Source organism: Colletotrichum godetiae (genome assembly GCF_030913485.1).
Source record: "Colletotrichum godetiae strain CBS 193.32 chromosome Unknown BDP55scaffold_13, whole genome shotgun sequence".
NCBI classification, from domain to species: domain Eukaryota; kingdom Fungi; phylum Ascomycota; class Sordariomycetes; order Glomerellales; family Glomerellaceae; genus Colletotrichum; species Colletotrichum godetiae.
This window is the reverse complement of record NW_026851261.1, coordinates 511498-529797: the sequence shown is the minus strand read 5'-3', so window position 1 is coordinate 529797 and position 18300 is coordinate 511498. Positions and strand designations below refer to the sequence as shown.

Here is an 18300-nt window from a genome sequence, read left to right as displayed (position 1 = left end):
GTCCCGGTATGCCATTTACACTCAAGAGAAGCAATACCTTTCTCAAAGCTTAAGTTAAAGGGCACATTTGCTCCCATAAGTCGTTACTCCTCACGCTTGTATTCACGAGTGATCTCGTAAACGTCTTTGAGAAGAGATAAAGACAACATTTGCTTCTTAAACTAAAGAAAATATTGCCTTTCTTTATTTCTAAAATTAAGAGCACATCCGTTTCTATAAATCTCTACTCGATGTCAACGACCGGCTTGCGTCTGCTCATACGCCATGAACCATCTCAGAAATGCATCCTATTTTAGGAGGAGCACATCATCATCTTCGGTCCAATTTTCTCCCTCGATATTCCTGGCAGCGAATCATTATCGACCGACTCTGAGAGCACCAGTGACACAGGGTGAGGAGGATGTTGGCGAGGAGGCCAAGAATCCAGAGTTGACAGTAGGTGATCTATAACAACCGCGCAGCCTTGGGACTGCACCCATCTACAGCCAGATGATAGGACATAAAGTACACGTATTCTACACATTTTAACAACACCGCACTTGCTTCACCCATTTTCGCTTCCAGCTTCTTCCGCTGCGTTACTTTCCGGGTCGGTGATCTAACCGCCTGGATACTCGTGTCCGTCCTCCTCTCTGGTCCTACAAACACGCACGAATGTGTTGCCTCCTCTACTTCCTCCTGACCAAGCCCTTGGCGTTGGAGTACCCCTTGATGCGCTTGGTGTACTTCCACAGATGCTTGTACTTGGCGGTCTGGCGCTTGGCTTCCCAACCGCGGGCCTTCTTGGGCTCCTTGAGCGAGAAGACGCGCTTCGGGCGGAACTCAATGTCGGCGCCCGGCACGCCGGCGCGCTCCATCACGCCGGCCGTGTTCTCGTCCCAGATGGTGCGGAAGATGCTGAAGCCGACGGGATTGAGGTTGAACTTGTCGCGGTACGACTTGAGGGAGAAGCCGTCGCGGCTCTGGTAGAGCTTCTTGAGCTGGGCGGTGTCGAGCTTCTGGTCGCCCTGCTCGAGGATGAAGATGGAGAGGCGGTGGTAAGGGGAACCCTTTTGCGCGAAAGCGGGCAGGTAGGGGACGGCGAGCTGGGCCTCGTCGCGGATCTTGGAGAGCGGGATGGACGTCGCTGTCGGCGAGACGGGGACGTTGGCGGCGAGGTAGTGGCAGCGCTTGGCGAAGCCGTCGTTCTCGACGGAGGGAATGTCCGAGTCCATGATGACGATGGAGACGAGACGCTCGCCTGCGTTGAAAGGGGTGATGCGCAGACGCGGGGGCACCTCGGAGATGTTGCTGGGAAGAATCTTGCCCGGGGGCACCTTGGCGCGGCGGAAGAAGAGCTGGACGTCGTAGGTCGGCTTGATCTTGGGGAGAATGTCGGGGATGATGTTGAGCTGTTGGATACGCTGCTCAATCATCTTGGCCTCGTAGGATTGCCACTTGCGCTCAGCAAGGAAGCGGTAAATGGGTTTGCTCATGTCACCTGTTTCACAAGGCATGTTAGCACTCAATGCGGGTCTCAATCATAGAAATCAGCCATGCGTCCATACCGAGTCCATCTTCGAACCGCCTCTTGACGGCAGGATCGTTGATATCCGCCAGAATCTTCAATCTCTCGACCTGCTTGCGCAGACTGGACAGCCTCATCTGACGCATCCTCTCTCCTCCCTTGACCTCATCACCACTCAAGCCCTCCAACAACCTGATCGCTTCCGTCTCCTTCACGATAGCACGCAGCTTCTCCTCGCGGTCGGCGGCGAGGATCTTGCGCGCCTCCTGGAAGGCCTGGTAAGGCAGCTGCTCAAAGGGAATGTTCGGACTCGTGCGGATAGCATAACGGCGACGTCTCGATCCAACGGGCGGCGTGCCCGCCTTCCACAGATCCTTCTCGGCCCACGGTGCGACGGCCGTGTTGGGGTCTAGCTCGACGGGGTCGACAGTCTCGGGGCGCTCGCGCGACACCTTGTACACTTCGGCGGCAGGGGCTGGCGTCGTCGACAGACTTCTCCGTATCGGCAGGGGCGTGGCGACTCTGTTCAGACATCGATGCAGCGGCCGAATGGCCTGCCTACACGATAATGACATTTTGGCTGTGGAAAAGGAGGAGAGGGCGAGTGGGTTCGGCGGTTGGTCGTCTGAATCCCGACCAGAGCTTCTGAAGGAGGTTTTTCACCAGAGCTTCATGAGTCTGCTTTGCGGGTCTCCATAATTATTTTTCCAATTGAACGGCGGAATATCCCGCCCCGGACAGGGGAGAGAGCTCCCATTGACAAGCCACACAGCGCGCACGCCGCAGGTACGTACCGGCAATTGGCGCCGTCTGATTGGCAGCTTGCTTCGTCAGGACGGGCCAAATTTTCGTGTTTCCTGCGCAAAGGGTTGCAGCTATCGATATTCCAATCCATCGAAGGAGCAGGCCATCGAACATTACGAACTCCCCTTGCGACGTCCGTATACACAATGGCCGGCAAAGGAGTCAGGAGCCTTGGAGAGGCCATGAGGGGGCTGTCCCTCTCATCGACGTGCAGGAACGCGAGCCCTGCAACCTCCTTCATCGGCTCATCCAACTTTACGAGATCAATGGCCACCGAGGCGCCATTCCCCGGCATCACAACCTCCGCCTACAGCACACCTAAGCAGACGGAGTGGACACCAAGTACGTTTTATAGAAACATACTCTGCCTCTTCTAAGATGCAATGACTGACATATCTCTCTCTTAGCCACATCCGTCCCCGTCACAGTCCACGCCTTCCCGACGCTCGAACCCCAATCCCTCGAGTCGTACTCGACGAAGCACCTCTACCTCCCCCTCCGCCGCGATCTCCTCCATCTCGCCGTCGTCTACGAGGGCGACTCCACCCGCCAGGGTACGGCCAGCACCAAGACCCGATGGGAGGTCCGCGGCTCGCACAGAAAGATACACCCGCAAAAGGGAAGCGGTCGCGCCCGTGCCGGCACGAAGCAGTCGCCCATCCGCCGCGGCGGAGGTGTCGCCCACGGCCCCAAGCCGCGCGACTTCAGCACATCGCTGAACCGCAAGGTCTACGACGTTGCCTGGCGCACCGCCCTCAGCTACCGCTACCGCCGCGGCCAGCTCATCGTCTGCGAGGACGGCATGGAGCTGCCCCTGCCCGAGGACTTTATCGCCCTGTCCGAGGGAGGCTTCGTGGGACCCAAGATTGCAGAGGAGTACCGCCGCAAGTGGATGATGCAGGTCCTCGAGGCCAACCAGTGGGGCAAGGCTTACGGCCGGACGCTGTTCATCACCAACGGGGACAGGCCGAGGCTGGAGGAGACGATGGAGACTGTGGGCGATCAGGGCAGGTGCCTTGGTGTTCACGATGTGGATGTCAAGGACCTGCTGGAGGAAGGACGTGTGGTTGTTGAGCGCGCGGCACTCAACGAGATGATTGAGTCGCATCAGAGTGACTTGATCAGCAAGATCTTCATTGGTGGTGCTTTGAAGAGTGGCCCGGCAATCGGTGGTTCGATCATTTCATGAAGCGGCAGATGTGATCCAAAGAAAAAGGGGCAAAGGGGAAGGAGACGGAGAAATATGTCGATATCTGTAACACCAATCAACACGGAGATCTTCTGGTTAGAAGGCGCCTCTCCGGCTTGTAGCAATAGAAGGCACAAATTGCCATTCACTCTGTAACCTATAGCAAGGGAAAGTTGCATCTACGGATCTGTGTGCTGAAAGTGTCATCACATGAATAGAGTGTTGTGTCTGACATTATATCGGCACTCAATGGCAATATATGCACACGGCAGGAAAAATCTCTGGTATTGATGATATAACAAGCAAGTAAAGGTTCAGAGGTTGATAAGAAACGGTGGTGCATTCAGTTGAAATGAAACGGGTCCATAAGGTAATAATGAGAACCTACCGTGCTACCTACCCGGTACGCAACCATGGACTTGCAAAAGTTGCATAAAGTCATTAATCCCAAGGTTGCTATGAATTCTCCAAACAGCAGCATGAGAAAGAGCCCATGCAGAATTTGGACAATTCGTGTGTGCTGCGTGTACTGAAGCCAAGAGGAGCAATTGCAGAACATCACATTTTCCTTGCGGCTATGGGGCTGTTGACGTCCGACTTGCCTCTATTCGGAAACCTCATACGCCATACTGCGTCACAGGAACCTGGCAGGAACCCCGGGGCCCCGATTCGAGTCGGACGGAAACCCACACACGCATATGCACGCGCCGCCCAGTCAGCCGCCTCACCAAGTTGAAGAAAAGATAGATAGAACGACGGCCTCGATTGAAAGAAGAAAAAAAAACACAGCCACAAATGCAAAACTTATGATTAAGGATATATATAGTCTACTACGCAAGTCAGAACCATCACTTGACAGTACCGACCTTGAGTTCCCGTCACTCAAGGTACCTCGTCCGTAGACACCGGGAACGCTCCGGATACTTCCCAGCCCCATACCTCCTGTCGGGTAAAGTGGGGGTTGAGTTGTAAACAACCCGGCCCGAAAAAAATCGAAAAAAAGGGCGCCGCTTGCCCGCCGGGGGAACGAGGTGCAGTGCGGCGGAGCGAAGAACGTAGCTGTTGGAGTCCATGCGCCCAGCCCTACGTCATTGCGGGCAGGGGCGCTTTCGTCCTTGGCCTCACTTTCCACTCCCGCCCAGTCGTCAGCAACATCCACCACCGTACGGTTTACCTCAATTTAGAGTTTCCGCTGTCCAAGGCAAACTACCTTGCCAGAAAACTCATGGGCAACCATCCCTGCTGCGTGGGTGTTATACATCACACGGTAGATTAAGGTACAGTTAACTCTTTTGCCTCATGTTTGACGACCTGTGGTATGGGACTTGTTGGTTGGATGCCAAAGTTGAGGGTGCGAAGGAAGGTCGATGTAGTCAGACAAAAGGCATGTTTTTCAAGATGGAGAATTGACTTAATGTGCATGAGTGCAGTATTTCCAAGTCAGACACGCTCTCCAAAGATCAACATGCAGAAAGGTCTTGCCCGCCTTCTCCTCCTTCCTTCCTCCTCCTCAAGGAAGGCCTGCAAAGCTGGCCCAGATCCCTGCCTTTCCCGCCTTGATGCCTGTAGTTACATGGTGAAAGCAATGAACGAAAAGCGCCGGTACAATACGATAGAGTACCAGTAACCTGTACATGATATCCATGGATACTCCCTTCTTGTCCACTGCACTCGGCGACCATCGCCGAAACTCGCCGCACGTAACCTGACAGGACTCAGGTTCCTCTGTCCATAATCCATGGATTACAGCGAGTAAACAGCGGGGTCGTTGAAAGAAGCGTTTTGAACGTTGTCTCTGTGTAGGTACTTCGTAGTGTGTATGAACCGGCGTTGCGGGCCGTCCAAGGGATGGTTGGGCTGAGATTTGGCGCGCCGGGTACACCTGCCCGTCGTCCTAGCTCCCCGAACCCATCATCCCGTATTTGGATATTTGGGGGCTAACAGTGACGTAGATATGTGGTAGTTTCCAGTCTTCAGCCCAACGAGAAGGAGAGGTCTTTGTATGACCATTGCATAGGTACTCCGTAGACTAAGACTGGTATTCTACTTGACTACCTCAGTATTGCTCGTCCGCAACATTCAATCTCTTCATCAACTTCCACTCACCTCCCATACCATGCCATGAGCGATATCCTCAGATTCTCCAGCAAGCCCCCCTCCCCCAAGAGAGATGAACGATATTTCCCGGGAAAACGATAAGACAAGGGCCCCCTTCGACCTCCCCCGCTCCTCGCTTCTCGAGATCACCGGTGTCGTGTTGTTGCGAATGGGGATCCAGGGAATCGAATCCAAGGGGGGTCCGTACTGACGTAGTGCAGGCCAAGCTAAGGTACATACCGGAGCTACCTAACCTGACGTAGGACCCGGGGGTGAGCTCCCGACTTCTCCTCCTACATGCTCCAGCGGCAGCTTGATAAACCGACCCATCCTCGCTGTAAAGCAGTTTATCTCTTTCGGTTCTATTTTCTCCTTTTCCGCTCTTTTCTTCGACGATTGGTGGGCTTGCTTCTAGCTCATGGTATTGTGGCTCAAGCCACCTGCCTGCCAGCTTGAGCATGCTACCACATACTTACACGCCAGCTTCCCGGGCAAGCTTCAGCAACTTTGCCTCTGAGTTCTAGAATAAATTGAAGAAGGACCCCGATACAGACCACTGATAGCTGCCAGCGTATCAGTCTCGGCAGGGAAGATCTACAGAATGATCCATCGTCCTCACCTTCTTCGGCACCAATACTATCGTTTCCATCACACCCTCCTCTCCCTCGACGACTAGACACCTCGACACTTCGACTTCGCAAAAGGGCTCAATGGCTTTGATCCAATCTTGAACCCATTCGTTTCTCTAACCTCGAAACTCCCCTCCATTGAACCTCCGTGAAACCCAACCCAGACGACTCGCCTCATCATCGAACCTCCGTACCACTCTCACAACACCACCAACCCGCAGGCTGATCAGGATGGTGCAGCTTGACCCATATTCCACTGACAAGGATATCAAAGAATCGTCTTGGCAAGATTACGTCCAGCTCACCAGAAACGACGAACCCTGACACCGATTGTCCCAAACCGAAGCCGACAGCCCAACTCATCCCCAACCCAGTACCAGTACGACTGACGTCGAAAACTCATCGAATACGAGCCCAAACGTTGCCTACTACGAACGTATACATCCGTACCAACCACCGCTGGCCCCCATTGCCCCACGTGGCATGAGGAGGTGAAAAAGGTGGTGAACAGCTTTAGTGGACACCGACTCCATCGCCAACTAAAGAAAGCTCGCCTTCCTTCGACATCCACGCAGACGGTTCGATGGAACATTGAAAGAGAAGGAACAGAGAAGGGAAAAAGTCATCAAGCTAGCAGCTGCGTAGGCAGATGAACATCTCGACCATCCACGATACACTCGGTCGACGGCGTCCTTCATCCACTGGCCTACCTTACTTGGACCCACCGCAACTAGGACCTGAGCAAGCTTCTCATGGATCACCTGCAGCTGATCGGATACAATTGCCGTTCAGTTTAAGGAGGGGTTGGCTTCCTTGTATACGGGGAACCCATACCAAGTTGTCCAACTCCTTGAGGTAGCAATATCCCGAGAGATGTCACGCCAAGCTACCGAGTTGAATAGGGCCTTAGACTTCCAGTAACGCTACAGCATCCGCCCAGTGGCTTTGTGCCGAATTTTCTTTGTTGATATGATTTTCTTGTGTCTATGCGAATCCCCCATTGCTAGTCCGGCTTGTGGAATTTTTCACCTCAAAAGATGTACAGCCCAAATGTCCACCAGGGTATCCCGTCGCGTTCCCAGCTCTGGTCCGTTGGCTGACGGCTCAGATCTTCCGTCTGGTCCCCTATTGTCATTATCCTCCCAAGTCGTTGCTCATAGCATGGCTATGTCCCAAAAAACCATCCGAACTCCTAATCTGGAAACCCTACTCAAGATAGTGAGAGCTCCTTAATCACGTTGTGCCTAGGAAGACTCGGCTTCCCAAGTCCCAACGCCTTGCTATTCATGCCGTATCGTCACCCCTCACAGCGCGCTACGCGTGTTCAAAAGCACTGTCGGGCATGTGGTCATAGTTGATATCGGCATCACTGCCAGATCTCGAAGACAGGCTCGTCATAGCACGCTCTGAGCGGGCAGGAGATATTAGAGACATTTGACCTGGCATCAATCAACATCTCCAATGTTGTGTCGTGGGATGATGGGTTTCCTTACTGTCAATAGACGGTCTATAACCTCCTCCAGTGCCGAGTGGCCTGTTGCCAGCCATGCGGCTGACATCGAGACTTTGCTTCTTCACACGCTCTGCGCTCACCTGAACAAACCGTCGGGCCTCATTGTCTAGCCATAGGTTGATGTTCGGGTCGTTGCAGTTTGCGTGCGACATGAGCTCGTTCTTCATTCTCGTGACTTCGTCAACCAGTCCGTTGTATTCCATCTGCAGCTGTGCATGCTGGTTCTCCAGTCCTTGCTTGGTTTCCTGGAGATCTGAGACCCATTCCTTCTTCTTCTGGCGACATTTGCTCGCGGCGACTCGGTTTCGTTCGAGGAACTTGTCTCTTTTCGGGTCCTGATCGTTCTGCTCCGGAGCTTTGCCTTTCCTTCCCTTCTTCCTGGGTGGACTGGCATCATAAAGGTCCGCTGCCCGGCTCGATTTTGACGTTTGGGATTGCATCGAGTTGTTGGAGTTGGCCCGCGCACCCGATTGAAATGTTGCAGCCGGAGGTATTTTCAGTATCGTCGGCCTATCCTCAACGTCTTCTTGCTTCGTATCGTACTGTGCCTGGCCATGATGACTGTAGAACGAGGGCATGCCAGTCACCAGTGGATCCCAAGCACCCGGTACAGGCATATATACGGAAGGATGGTGTGACATGTTGTCCGATGTGTCGCTATCTTCCGGTCGGACCAAATCGAGCGAATCTAGATGTAATGTCCGTGGTTGATCGCTGGGGAAGTCATTGTTAGTCGGTGTTGCAATATCAACCGCATCATTGAAGAAGCTCGGAGGGGTATTCATCGTCCAGGCTAAGGACCTCGCCAGGTCCGGAGAAGGCGTCGAACTCAGGATCTGCTGAAAAAAGGTGTACCGGCCGCGGGAAAGCGTTAACTGGTCGAGGCTCGGACAATGAACGTTGTGTCGTGCGTTGCTGACCTACCCAATGCGTAGAGACTACCAAGTGGTTTGCGCGTGGCACAAAGTCTGGGCTTGCTTGCTGAGCCGACCAGGAGACCGATAAGGATGCCGTCCAGTACAAGGGAAAAAAGACAAGGCAAAAGCGAAGGCTGTGGACAGGAAGGTGAAAAAGCGAGAAAACACACGATGAAGAGTTCTGCTACAAACTCGGACTAATCTCGACGCCTGCGTGTACTTGGCGGTGGACAAGACCCAAATTTGGTTGCGCGGTGCGGTCTCAATGAGGACGTGGGGTGGCTTCGGTTACGAGAAGGTGCTGCTTTGTTCAAAAAGCGAAGCTGATCCTCGTCGAGATCGAAAACGTAAGAGGGCAAGCTACAATGCCCATTGGTCAGTGTTTTCGTTTAACAGTATCAAAGAAAAGATTGAGCGAGACTAAGAAGATGTAGCATGAGGGAACGATGGATTGGGATTGCGACAGGTCGATGATGCGGATGGAAGTGGGTGGCTCGGTGGAGCCGGGAGACAGGCATTATCAAGAGCAACTGACAATACCTTGATAATTGTGTAGAAACGGAGGGGTCGCTGGTAAATGGGGCACCGTGGGTATTCGCACTCCCCCACACGCAGAAAGGCAGTACCATAGGCTGGCCCGAAAAGGATTCTGGGATGGAGCAACAGGACGAGGAGGCGTACGTTACATAGAAGGGCTAGGTAGGCGCAAACGGCAGAGACGGGAGGAGCTGGTGAAGGGATGTTGCGATATATCGCAGAGGACGGGAGTTTGAAGGTACTGCGGGGTTCTCAATAAAGGTTTGAAATCTGCGTACCACTGGTGATTGGGGCAGCTGATCGTGCGTCAGTGAGGAAAGACACTGTCGACGATCTGGAAAGCTGCCGAGCCGGGCGATATGAGGAACAATACGGTCGAAGCAGGCCGGCGACGGGGCGTTTCTTGACGGGAAACGGTAGCCAAAGATCAGCGGGGCACCGTTCCAACAAGCCGAAGGACTGCCAATAATCCGGAGCGAACGGAACCTCTGGTGGTTCGACGAAGAAGCCAAAAATGATGCACCCGGTCAAAGAGAGTACCGATCAGTCGGAAAGTTGAGCGTCGAGTATTATTTCGTCGATGTTGGTGAGGAAGGCCAATGTCATGGCAGTCAGTTTATCGTCGTGGTGCCGGTTGCAGTGAGGTGAGGGCGCGGCAACGTCTTGCCATCAGCCAGACAAGGATGTTCAGGTGGTGGTGGTGTGGGCACTGAGCACTGGGCTGGTAATGCTTGCAGTTTGATGGGGCCGTCGCAGTCGCGGTCACACAAGGAAGATGTCGGCGGGAGGGCAGGGATGGGTCGGAGGTTGCCAAGCAAAAGACGACGGAAGCAGGGCCGGGCGAGATCCTCTCAGGTTGTCGAAGAGAGGAGAGAGGAGAGAGAGAGAGAGAGAGAGAGAGAGAGAGAGAGGATGGAGATGCTCGGAGCTGTGTTGAGTGTTCAGGTTGTGGACAAATGGGCTGAGGACGACAGCAGCGGAGTAGGCTCCGGCTATCGATCAGAACGATGCTCAAGACAAGCAAGCTATGACAGAGAGGAGCGACGGTGGAGTCCAGATGGGAGCGGGATTGACAATGGATGTGGGATCAGTGAGGCTCGAAGTGGGCAGGTAGGAGCTTTTCCCAGGAACAGACAGTGTGCAGGTTAGGAGGAGCTCGGGAGGGGGGATGAAAGACGGGGATGGGAAGTCGTCGTCGGCAGGTGATGAACAGAAATGGGGTCGGGAACTTCAATGGCATAACAGTACTTGGTAAGGTACCGCATACCTCCTCACATGGGCAGGCGGGAAGGAGAAGGGGCTTCGACAATTGCATTACCTCGAACACTGCGTTTCTACTTTCCTCAACAGCATTTCCCCTACCATTTGCCCTTAGCTCAGGCTCCAACTACCTCGCGCTACTTTAGCTTAAAGAGGGTAAGGCAGGTAATTAGGTACGGATAGAAAGGACAGGAAAGCAGTTAGGCGAGATGGTGCATCTACATTGGCTGAAGGTAGCTAGCTACCTTTACCTTAGACTGAAATGCTGCTCCCTCGGCAGAAGCAATCACATTGGATTGGATCAGATCAAACCAAACAGCTAACACACAGGCATCTTATCTGTCAGAGACAGTCGATGGTGGTTGTACACATGCAGCGCCAATATCAGCACCGGTTCCAAACTTCCAGCACCACCATTGCAACCATTTGAATTTGTAGGTATTAGCTGGGCACCCTCACTTGGATACCTCCCTTGCCTTAGGTATGGTACATGAATTCACCTTAGCTTACCTTGGCTGCGCGACACGAGATGGCGGGGTAAGTAGGTAAGGTACATACACAGTGTAGCTTCTACGCTAGGCACAATTTGCCTCTCAGACGGTGCCATAGCTGTGTAGTGTAGCAGAACTGGATGTTAATTATTATCGCACATATTGCTGGAGGAGCCAAGGCAACCAGACCTCCCGAGTCCCGTCTAAGCTTCATCCAACGCTTCGTCTTCAGACACACACACACCCCTCTGTTGTGTAAGGTAGGTTGGCACGCTCCTCGCTGTGGGAAAAGTATCCCGATACATCATTGGATGCCAGAGCCTGACGAGAAGACACCTCCACCAAAGCCTCCAGGTACCCATGGAGTACCCTGCCGTCCCTTCCCCCTCCCACCTTCTCCTTCCTGGGTTCGCCATGGGGCCGTTACCTTGGGGGTTAATTGTTGGCAGAAGTTGGAAAGCTGCGACCAAGTCCATGTTCTTTCGGATGAAAAACTCCGGAGATTAATCACAATAATGGAAGGCACTCACTATTCGATTTCGTCGCCGTTTGCTGTTCGTCATTACATTTCAGTCCTCTAGGTCCATATTCTTCCTTGCGCTTCTTTCTCCTCCCCTTTTTGTGCAGCACACTGGTGACCGATATGGGTCCACGGCGCCGAACTGCCTCCAAAGTCCATGGAGCCGTTGCTTCCCAGGGCACTTCACGGACGGCCGGGGCACGAGGAGACGCATCGAACGGTGTGTCAGTGCCTAAGTTCGAGCTAGTCGCTTTTAGCAACTTCAGAAGAGGCACATTGAGCGACGCATTCCAGATGAGAATTTGCCCAACATTCGTCGTAACGATACCTACTCCGTACTACCAAGACTCCAATCCAAAAGCCCTCCAGGGACCAAGGCCGGTGAGGGTGAAGGCACAGACCAGAGAGTTGACTGGAACATGGAGTGGGTGTGAAAGTCTGGGAACAGCAGCAACAGTGCAGCACAGATGGGATGTGACATTGGCTCTGCCCGGGAACCAATGGAAAATGCTCTCGGTGGGAGGTCCGGGCGCCGGGTCGAGCTTCCCATCCACCTAATCGTCGCGGCCCCGCCGTTGCCAGCTTCCTGCCTGCCCAGGGCCCTGTAACCCTGCCCTGCATGCCTGCTTTGCTTGATGCTTCCCGCTGTGCCGTGGGCCGTCTACATAGTACGTCTCTGCTTAGGTTGGGGAGTGCCATGGCCCATCACTGGCAGGTGCAGGGCAGGAAAACAGGGGGAAGCTCGGGAACGCTTGGTACCTTGAGTGGAGAAAGAGGAGGGAAAGCAGCCCACCTCATCGAGAGTGTTCAGCGTCGCCCAAAACAGTCACGTCAAACCGCCGTGAACAGAAAACAGCTCTGAACTTGCCCACCTTGGACACCCATGCCTTGATTACCTTACTGTGTAGGTACGGATACTGTGGACGATAGAGACCCAAGTGCTCTCTTCTCATCCCCCCACATCAACCTGCATCTCGACAACGACGATGGTGAGGGAGCCAGCTTAGCACTCGCGATGCTTTCCCTCCTTGGAACTACTATTTACGCAGTACACGTACTCACGCCTGTTCTGTTTCTGGTTTCTAGTCCTTCTTTCTACCTCAACTGGTCCCGTCTTGGTCTTATTTTGGGGGAACTCCATTTCTCCAAGGAGCGACCGGCATGCCCAGCGGGGCCCCAGCTGCACACATTACACACTATCTGAGCATAGTGAGTAAGAGATGCGGCGAGACCCAACAGTCACGTCCAAAATGTACAGAACGCCCCAGGCTTACGATGTTTTCTAGATCTATATCGGCCGATAGCCTAGGCTGTCAGCGCCAGATATCACCATGCCAGATCGCTGATTATACGCCAGCGATTCATTGCGCCATGGGTCCTGTACGGATACTTCGTCCACTACTCCTGGTGAGCATCCTAGCCACCTAGCCCGGGTAGCCGTGTTGCGATCCGCGACTGCACTATCACGGCCCGAGAAGATAACGGCAACTCCAAGCCTGATGTCACCCGTTATGCCCGTCATGTCCGCCTATCTCACTCCACCCTCTGAGTCTTGACCAGAAATAGTGTACAATATTTTTGGGAGACCCCGACTTCGACCCAAAATGGAAAGGAGAGCGGCCGAAGAAACGTCCCAAACCACCTTCTTACAGCCCAATGAACCTTGGACAAACCACTGAGGTCATTGAGATGATGTTGCGCGTGTGAAGAAACCAGCGGTTCGCGTCCCCGTACGGCGTAGGGAGACACACTAGGTCAACCCTTACAGAAATGCCCTGTTTTCAACCAAGATCGTCTGCTCAACCCCGGTCAGGGGCCTTGGCCTCAATGGCCCTTCCCTGCAGCTATGTGCTGCCGCCAAAGGACCCTGAATTCGTCTCGTTGTCATTGTCACCCACCCAACTCAACCTTTTTTCTATCAGCCGCTGTCTGCAGATTGCCAGACTCCCGACCCGAAGAACGACAGGTGATTTTTTCCAACGCAACTCAACTCGATGCCACATTGTCTCGACAAATGCATTACGCAGTATGTGCTAATCTTGGATCACAGGATGGTAAACAACACGGGAACTTTGTTACTCAGTCCGCCCACCGCCAATGTCAGGGTGGAGTGATTGCGGCGTCCCCATCGCCGACTCATGTTCCCGCCTTGGTTCGGTCCTGGACGAATCGTCGCGTTTCGATTGATTGCCTGCCGCTGTCAGAATTCCAAGTTTCTTCCCAGTCTGCCATGCACCGCCGAGACCGGTAGCCCCCAATATGGAAAGAGATTGACGCCTCAACCCACGATGAACCTCGACACGTGTTAGGGGCTTAGAAATAACATGTTGAGCGACAGAGAGCCGTTATTATTTTGTGCAAAGACGTGGTATGATTGGATGGTTGCACCGGAAGACCCTTCATGCGTCCGGAAAGTCAATATAAACGAGCAATGTCGTCAGAGGGCGACATTGAAACATGCCGAGCAACGATAGACCAGGCATAAAACGAGATCAATATCATCATCGCGCAACGTTCTAAAGTCGACTTCCTTCGTAGAACGAGACAAAGTATGATGAAGAAAACTTCTACCAATTACCCTGAAGGTAAGAAGATAAGTCGAAGGGGAGCATACTATGTAGGAGGAACCACCAGGTAGGCTTGGCCATTGTCAGCCATCATCACGGAGTGGCTCTCCATCACGAGGCGGTTATTGATCGACCGGAGCCCTGCAAACTCTTTCGAGGAAAAAACAAGCAATGGGACTCAAATGACATCGTAGGGATGCAAGGAAACCGTCCTGAGAAAAGTCTTGTGTGGTAGGATGAGATCCACAAGGCACCACTTTGGTGACTCGCTCACCATGTTTCCGTCTGGTGGGTGGACTCGATACAATCCTTCAAACCAACAGTGAAATGTCCGATTGGGCATGAAAACTTCAGGCGGTCAAAAGTCAATTGCCCCGGGCCACGTCATGGTTCGCCAAGGATTGATTCTTCCATCTTCCCTGTGATGGGAAGATAATGATTGAGACGGTTGCGAAGATGGGATACCGTTAATATAACGTTTTTGAAGATCTCCTAAGAACCGTTCAGGGACCAGCGCAGATCTCCATGGTCCGGATTGGGTAAGGTCTGTCAACACAGACCACCTGACAGGTCACCTGACACCGCGACAAGTGCTGGGCGAGTGTGTCTTGCCGCGGCGCGTCTGCCCCTCACTCAAGACCAAATTCCATCCCAAAGATCTCGACCAACAGACGAACTGCATCCAATCCAATCGGTCGCTGCCTTACCGTCAGTTTTATACCCTTTGGATCTATATCACCCATCATAGACCCTTGCACAATCAACCCATTGGACCGAGAACACCAACAATCAAGCCATGGCCGAAGCGACCTCCACCCCGCGCATCACGGCGCAGTATCTCGACAACTACGTCGGTCGCAACGTCATGCTCATTGGCAAGGTCTTGCAGCTGCGCGGTGACTCTGCTGTTCTTGATGCCGATGGAAACGTCACTGCTATTCTCAACCGTGTAGGTCTTTTCTTCCAAAAAGCTCTGTTGAGGCAATATGGCTTTGCTCCGATCGACTTTGGTATATCGGTAGACGGGAGCTAACCCTTGACAGGATGTCCACCTCACCAATGGCAACGGTGCTCAGATTATCGGCAAGGTCAACCCGGATCTGTCCATCAAAGTCCTTACCTCCCGCGATTTGGGAGCCGATGTTGGTGAGTACCACGTTTGTCCATCTATATAGATATCCTGTCTCCCGTCAGTTCAAACGGTATTCTGTTATAAGGACTTGACACGCCGTTTGAGACCCATGCCTGTGCCCCCGGCACCATTAGAGGCTCTTCTCTGCTCCAAGCCCATCCCCACCTCATGTTCAACAACGTGCCCCTCTCGCAACCCCCCTTGCAGCGCCATTCATGATGACCACCCCCGACAAGCACACCGCTGACAACACTCCAGACTACCAGCTCGCCGCGGCCGTGGTAGAGGCAACCAATCACTACAAGCACCTCTTCGTCTTTGACAATTGACGGCACCAGCCGTCCGGGCGCGTGTACGGGCGCAACCAGGTCACCAATCCCGCACCCAGTCATCACGCGCACGCGCACACTCCGCCCCGAGCTCCCGTGACCCGGCCGGCGACGACGACTACCCTCGCCACCACCACCACGGCGAACCCCAGCCAGCTACAACGACAGCAGCAGCAGCAGCAACAGACACCGCCTACCACTCAACGTCGACCCCCGCGATATATCCCGCCCACGCCAACTCCACCTTCCCCCGACCTGACGCGGCATCGATCAACTACCCCTATTTCATTAACTCACCCCCCGTCACCGCAGACCCAAAAGCGTTACTCTTCCACCTTCCAGGCATTTCAACCTCAACAACCCCAAAAGTATGATCCAGACCATGGACAATCGCCCAACGCGAATCAAAATAAGAAAACAAGTATTCCCTATCGCCCTTCTCGCACAGCAGCTCTACCTCCGACGCCGCCGTCACCAGACAAGGTCTCACGATCGACTTTTGCCCCGTCCACATCAAACTCAACCTCCATCTCTAAGCAGCCACAGATCAAGGCTTCTTCTGAGAGCTCCAGTAGGACCGTTAAAGCCAGAGAAGGACGGGAGGCTGAAGAGAGCAGGCCTCGTCGGCAGAAGTTAAGACCAAAGGAGTCGGAAGTGGTGGAAGTCAAGCAGGTTGCCGACGACGATTCGGAGCTCTTGGGCGCTATCCTGGACGGCATCGGACGTATGGCCGTTGGCACTGTCGCTATGCGAATGGACGATGCAGGGCGGTGGAGGATCCGCCGTGACCCGGGAGAGGAAAGTGATTAGTATCCCGTTATGCTACTTTCGGTTTCCGCAGGCACTGGGCAGCCAGAGATGGTTCTTATAGGTAGCCCCTTTTGCAGAACATGAATACTACGACTTCATGACAACACCCCTATTATAGCTTCGTACCGACTCGTCAGTGTAGGATATGTAAGACCATATCGATACACAGACAACCTCAATGTCTATAATCAAGCCCCAATGCATGCTTCAGGCTTCCCAACGCCCATATCCTGATACAGCCGGCCTATGGGTCTCCCGCGTCAATTTTCAATGATCATCCTTCAATAGCAACTCCTGTGCCGCCTCCCAAACTTGAAGTAATGCTTCCTCGGTCAAATTCGGCCGCTGATGTCCATCAAGGCCTTCTGAGTGCCGGATGTTACTACCACGCCTGTCGTCATTCCACCAAGCTGCAGCCCCGCCATCGCTGCTCCTTGTTCCGGCCATACCTTTCATAGCCTTCATAATTCTCTCCGCTACAGCTTCTCCATCCTCTGTAGCCACCGTCTCAATGCTGTCTCTTCCGCTTTGCGATGAAGCGTCGGTGTCGTTCTGCGCATCTCCTCCTTTGATACCCTTCAGCTTACGCGTGAAGTGTTCAAGAACCGAGACTCGTTTTTCTGCAGCTTCGGCACGAGATTTCCAGATGGCACACTCTCTTTTTGACACTCGCAGTTGTTCACTGAGTATTCCAATGTCCAAGTTATCTCTCGTCTCAAGTTGACGCCGGAGAGACGCGTTCTCCTCATTTTTGACATCCAGCTGCCTCTGAAGACTCCGAATTTGAGCATGAAGCATGGAATTATTTCCTGGGCTCCCTGCTCGCACCGGAACGCCATCCTCGTTTAGTTGGCGCACTGATAGTGTGGATGAGGGACGGGGGAATGTGACATGCTGTGCGATGGGCGGCTGATGAGCGGGACTTGTCATCGTCCCAAGACTAGGTATATTCTTGTCATCGTCCAAGACATACGCCTTTGAGGGATACTTCCTACGCCCCGAGGTATACGGTGTCCGCTGAAGTTGTGCCAGAGATGGCCTGTGAAGATGAACGGCATCTCCGTGAGTATTGGTTGCTTTAGGAGCAGTCAAAGACCCGGTGCTGTCAGTGACATACCGTAGATTATGACTTATCGATTGATCATCGTGGTCCGAGAGTCTACTGTTTGATACCGGGTCCCCCCTTCCAAGACTCACTGCCGATGCTTTCGTTCCCGGCGTCTCAAGCGACGGGATTTCTTGCTTGGACTGGAACAAACCCAGATCCGTCACACTCGTCCGAGAGGGGCGCGGAGTTGTAGGGAAAGACAAGTAAGGCGACTCCTGGGAGGAATTCTCAAACATGGCCGCCATGGCTCTCACTCCAACTGGTTTTGAGATAGATCCATGCGATGGCGTCGAGCTGCCATAACTCCCACCAGACGGACGAGCTGGCGTCATGACAGGTCTCAAACTTGATGCTCGAGAACGTTGTGCAATTTCTTCTGCCTTGGATGCTACACTCTGCGGCCTTGAGAGAGTCGATGGAAGCGTTATTGTCGGTCGTGGAGACCTTGATTGACCCTGAGAGATGCCATCATTCATAGGGATCCGCTGAGTATCGAACAGATGTGCATAGTCATTTGGACCCTTGGTACCGGCTGAACAAGAGAGATTATCATCAACAGGATCGGCCGAGGGCAGCTTTCCCTAAAGTGCCTCTGGCGAAGCCGTGACTGGAAGACAAGGTTGAGTGGTTGGGACGTTTTTGGCCATCAACTCCTTTGGGGTGACCTGAATGGGACCATTTCTTTCAGATCCGCCGTTTGATTCTGTGCTCCGTCGTGGAGTTCGAGAGGGCGAGCTCGATCCTGGAATATTTTCGTCTGGTTTCTTGCCCCGTAATCGGCTAACATCAAAGCTATCCTTTCTGTGATCTAGTTTGGCTGAAGCAGATTTGTCAGGATTGTTTTCCGTGAGTTTTGCGCTTCTGTCTATCTCACGCCCCTGCGACTTCAC

General features: G+C 53.4%; 6 protein-coding genes across 6 annotated transcripts; 2 read left to right on the top strand and 4 right to left on the bottom strand.

The window, feature by feature from the left end:
* Positions 1-175: 175 nt before the first annotated feature.
* BDP55DRAFT_607112 (phosphatidylethanolamine-binding protein) lies at positions 176-2181 on the bottom strand. Its single transcript, XM_060571124.1, has 2 exons — positions 1548-2181; positions 176-1480 (listed from the first exon to the last, which is right to left on the bottom strand). Exons 1-2 carry the CDS (start codon positions 2080-2082, stop codon positions 669-671), a joined length of 1347 nt encoding a protein of 448 aa, XP_060431708.1. The 5' UTR covers positions 2083-2181; the 3' UTR covers positions 176-668.
* A 276-nt stretch (positions 2182-2457) lies between these two features.
* On the top strand, positions 2458-3500 carry BDP55DRAFT_548678 (ribosomal protein L4/L1 family protein; the record flags this gene model as incomplete). The annotated part of the gene is made up of 2 exons (XM_060568863.1): positions 2458-2653; positions 2719-3500. 2 exons carry the CDS (start codon positions 2458-2460, stop codon positions 3498-3500), a joined length of 978 nt encoding a protein of 325 aa, XP_060431707.1.
* A 3999-nt stretch (positions 3501-7499) lies between these two features.
* On the bottom strand, positions 7500-9001 carry BDP55DRAFT_74764 (bZIP transcription factor). Its single transcript, XM_060580578.1, has 2 exons — positions 7720-9001; positions 7500-7665 (listed from the first exon to the last, which is right to left on the bottom strand). Exons 1-2 carry the CDS (start codon positions 8522-8524, stop codon positions 7541-7543), a joined length of 930 nt encoding a protein of 309 aa, XP_060431706.1. The 5' UTR covers positions 8525-9001; the 3' UTR covers positions 7500-7540.
* A 2082-nt stretch (positions 9002-11083) lies between these two features.
* Positions 11084-12271, bottom strand: BDP55DRAFT_74748 (uncharacterized protein). The gene is made up of 3 exons (XM_060580576.1): positions 11797-12271; positions 11475-11707; positions 11084-11371 (listed from the first exon to the last, which is right to left on the bottom strand). The coding sequence occupies exons 1-3, from the start codon at positions 12012-12014 to the stop codon at positions 11148-11150; spliced, it is 675 nt and encodes a 224-aa protein (XP_060431705.1). The 5' UTR covers positions 12015-12271; the 3' UTR covers positions 11084-11147.
* Positions 12272-14827: 2556 nt separating this feature from the next.
* BDP55DRAFT_726902 (replication factor A protein 3-domain-containing protein) lies at positions 14828-16302 on the top strand (the record flags this gene model as incomplete). Its single annotated transcript, XM_060579215.1, has 4 exons — positions 14828-14980; positions 15075-15177; positions 15422-15444; positions 15502-16302. The coding sequence occupies 4 exons, from the start codon at positions 14828-14830 to the stop codon at positions 16300-16302; spliced, it is 1080 nt and encodes a 359-aa protein (XP_060431704.1).
* Positions 16303-16305: 3 nt separating this feature from the next.
* On the bottom strand, positions 16306-18108 carry BDP55DRAFT_74663 (uncharacterized protein). Its single transcript, XM_060580556.1, has one exon. It carries the CDS (start codon positions 17884-17886, stop codon positions 16570-16572), a length of 1317 nt encoding a protein of 438 aa, XP_060431703.1. The 5' UTR covers positions 17887-18108; the 3' UTR covers positions 16306-16569.
* Positions 18109-18300: the final 192 nt, after the last annotated feature.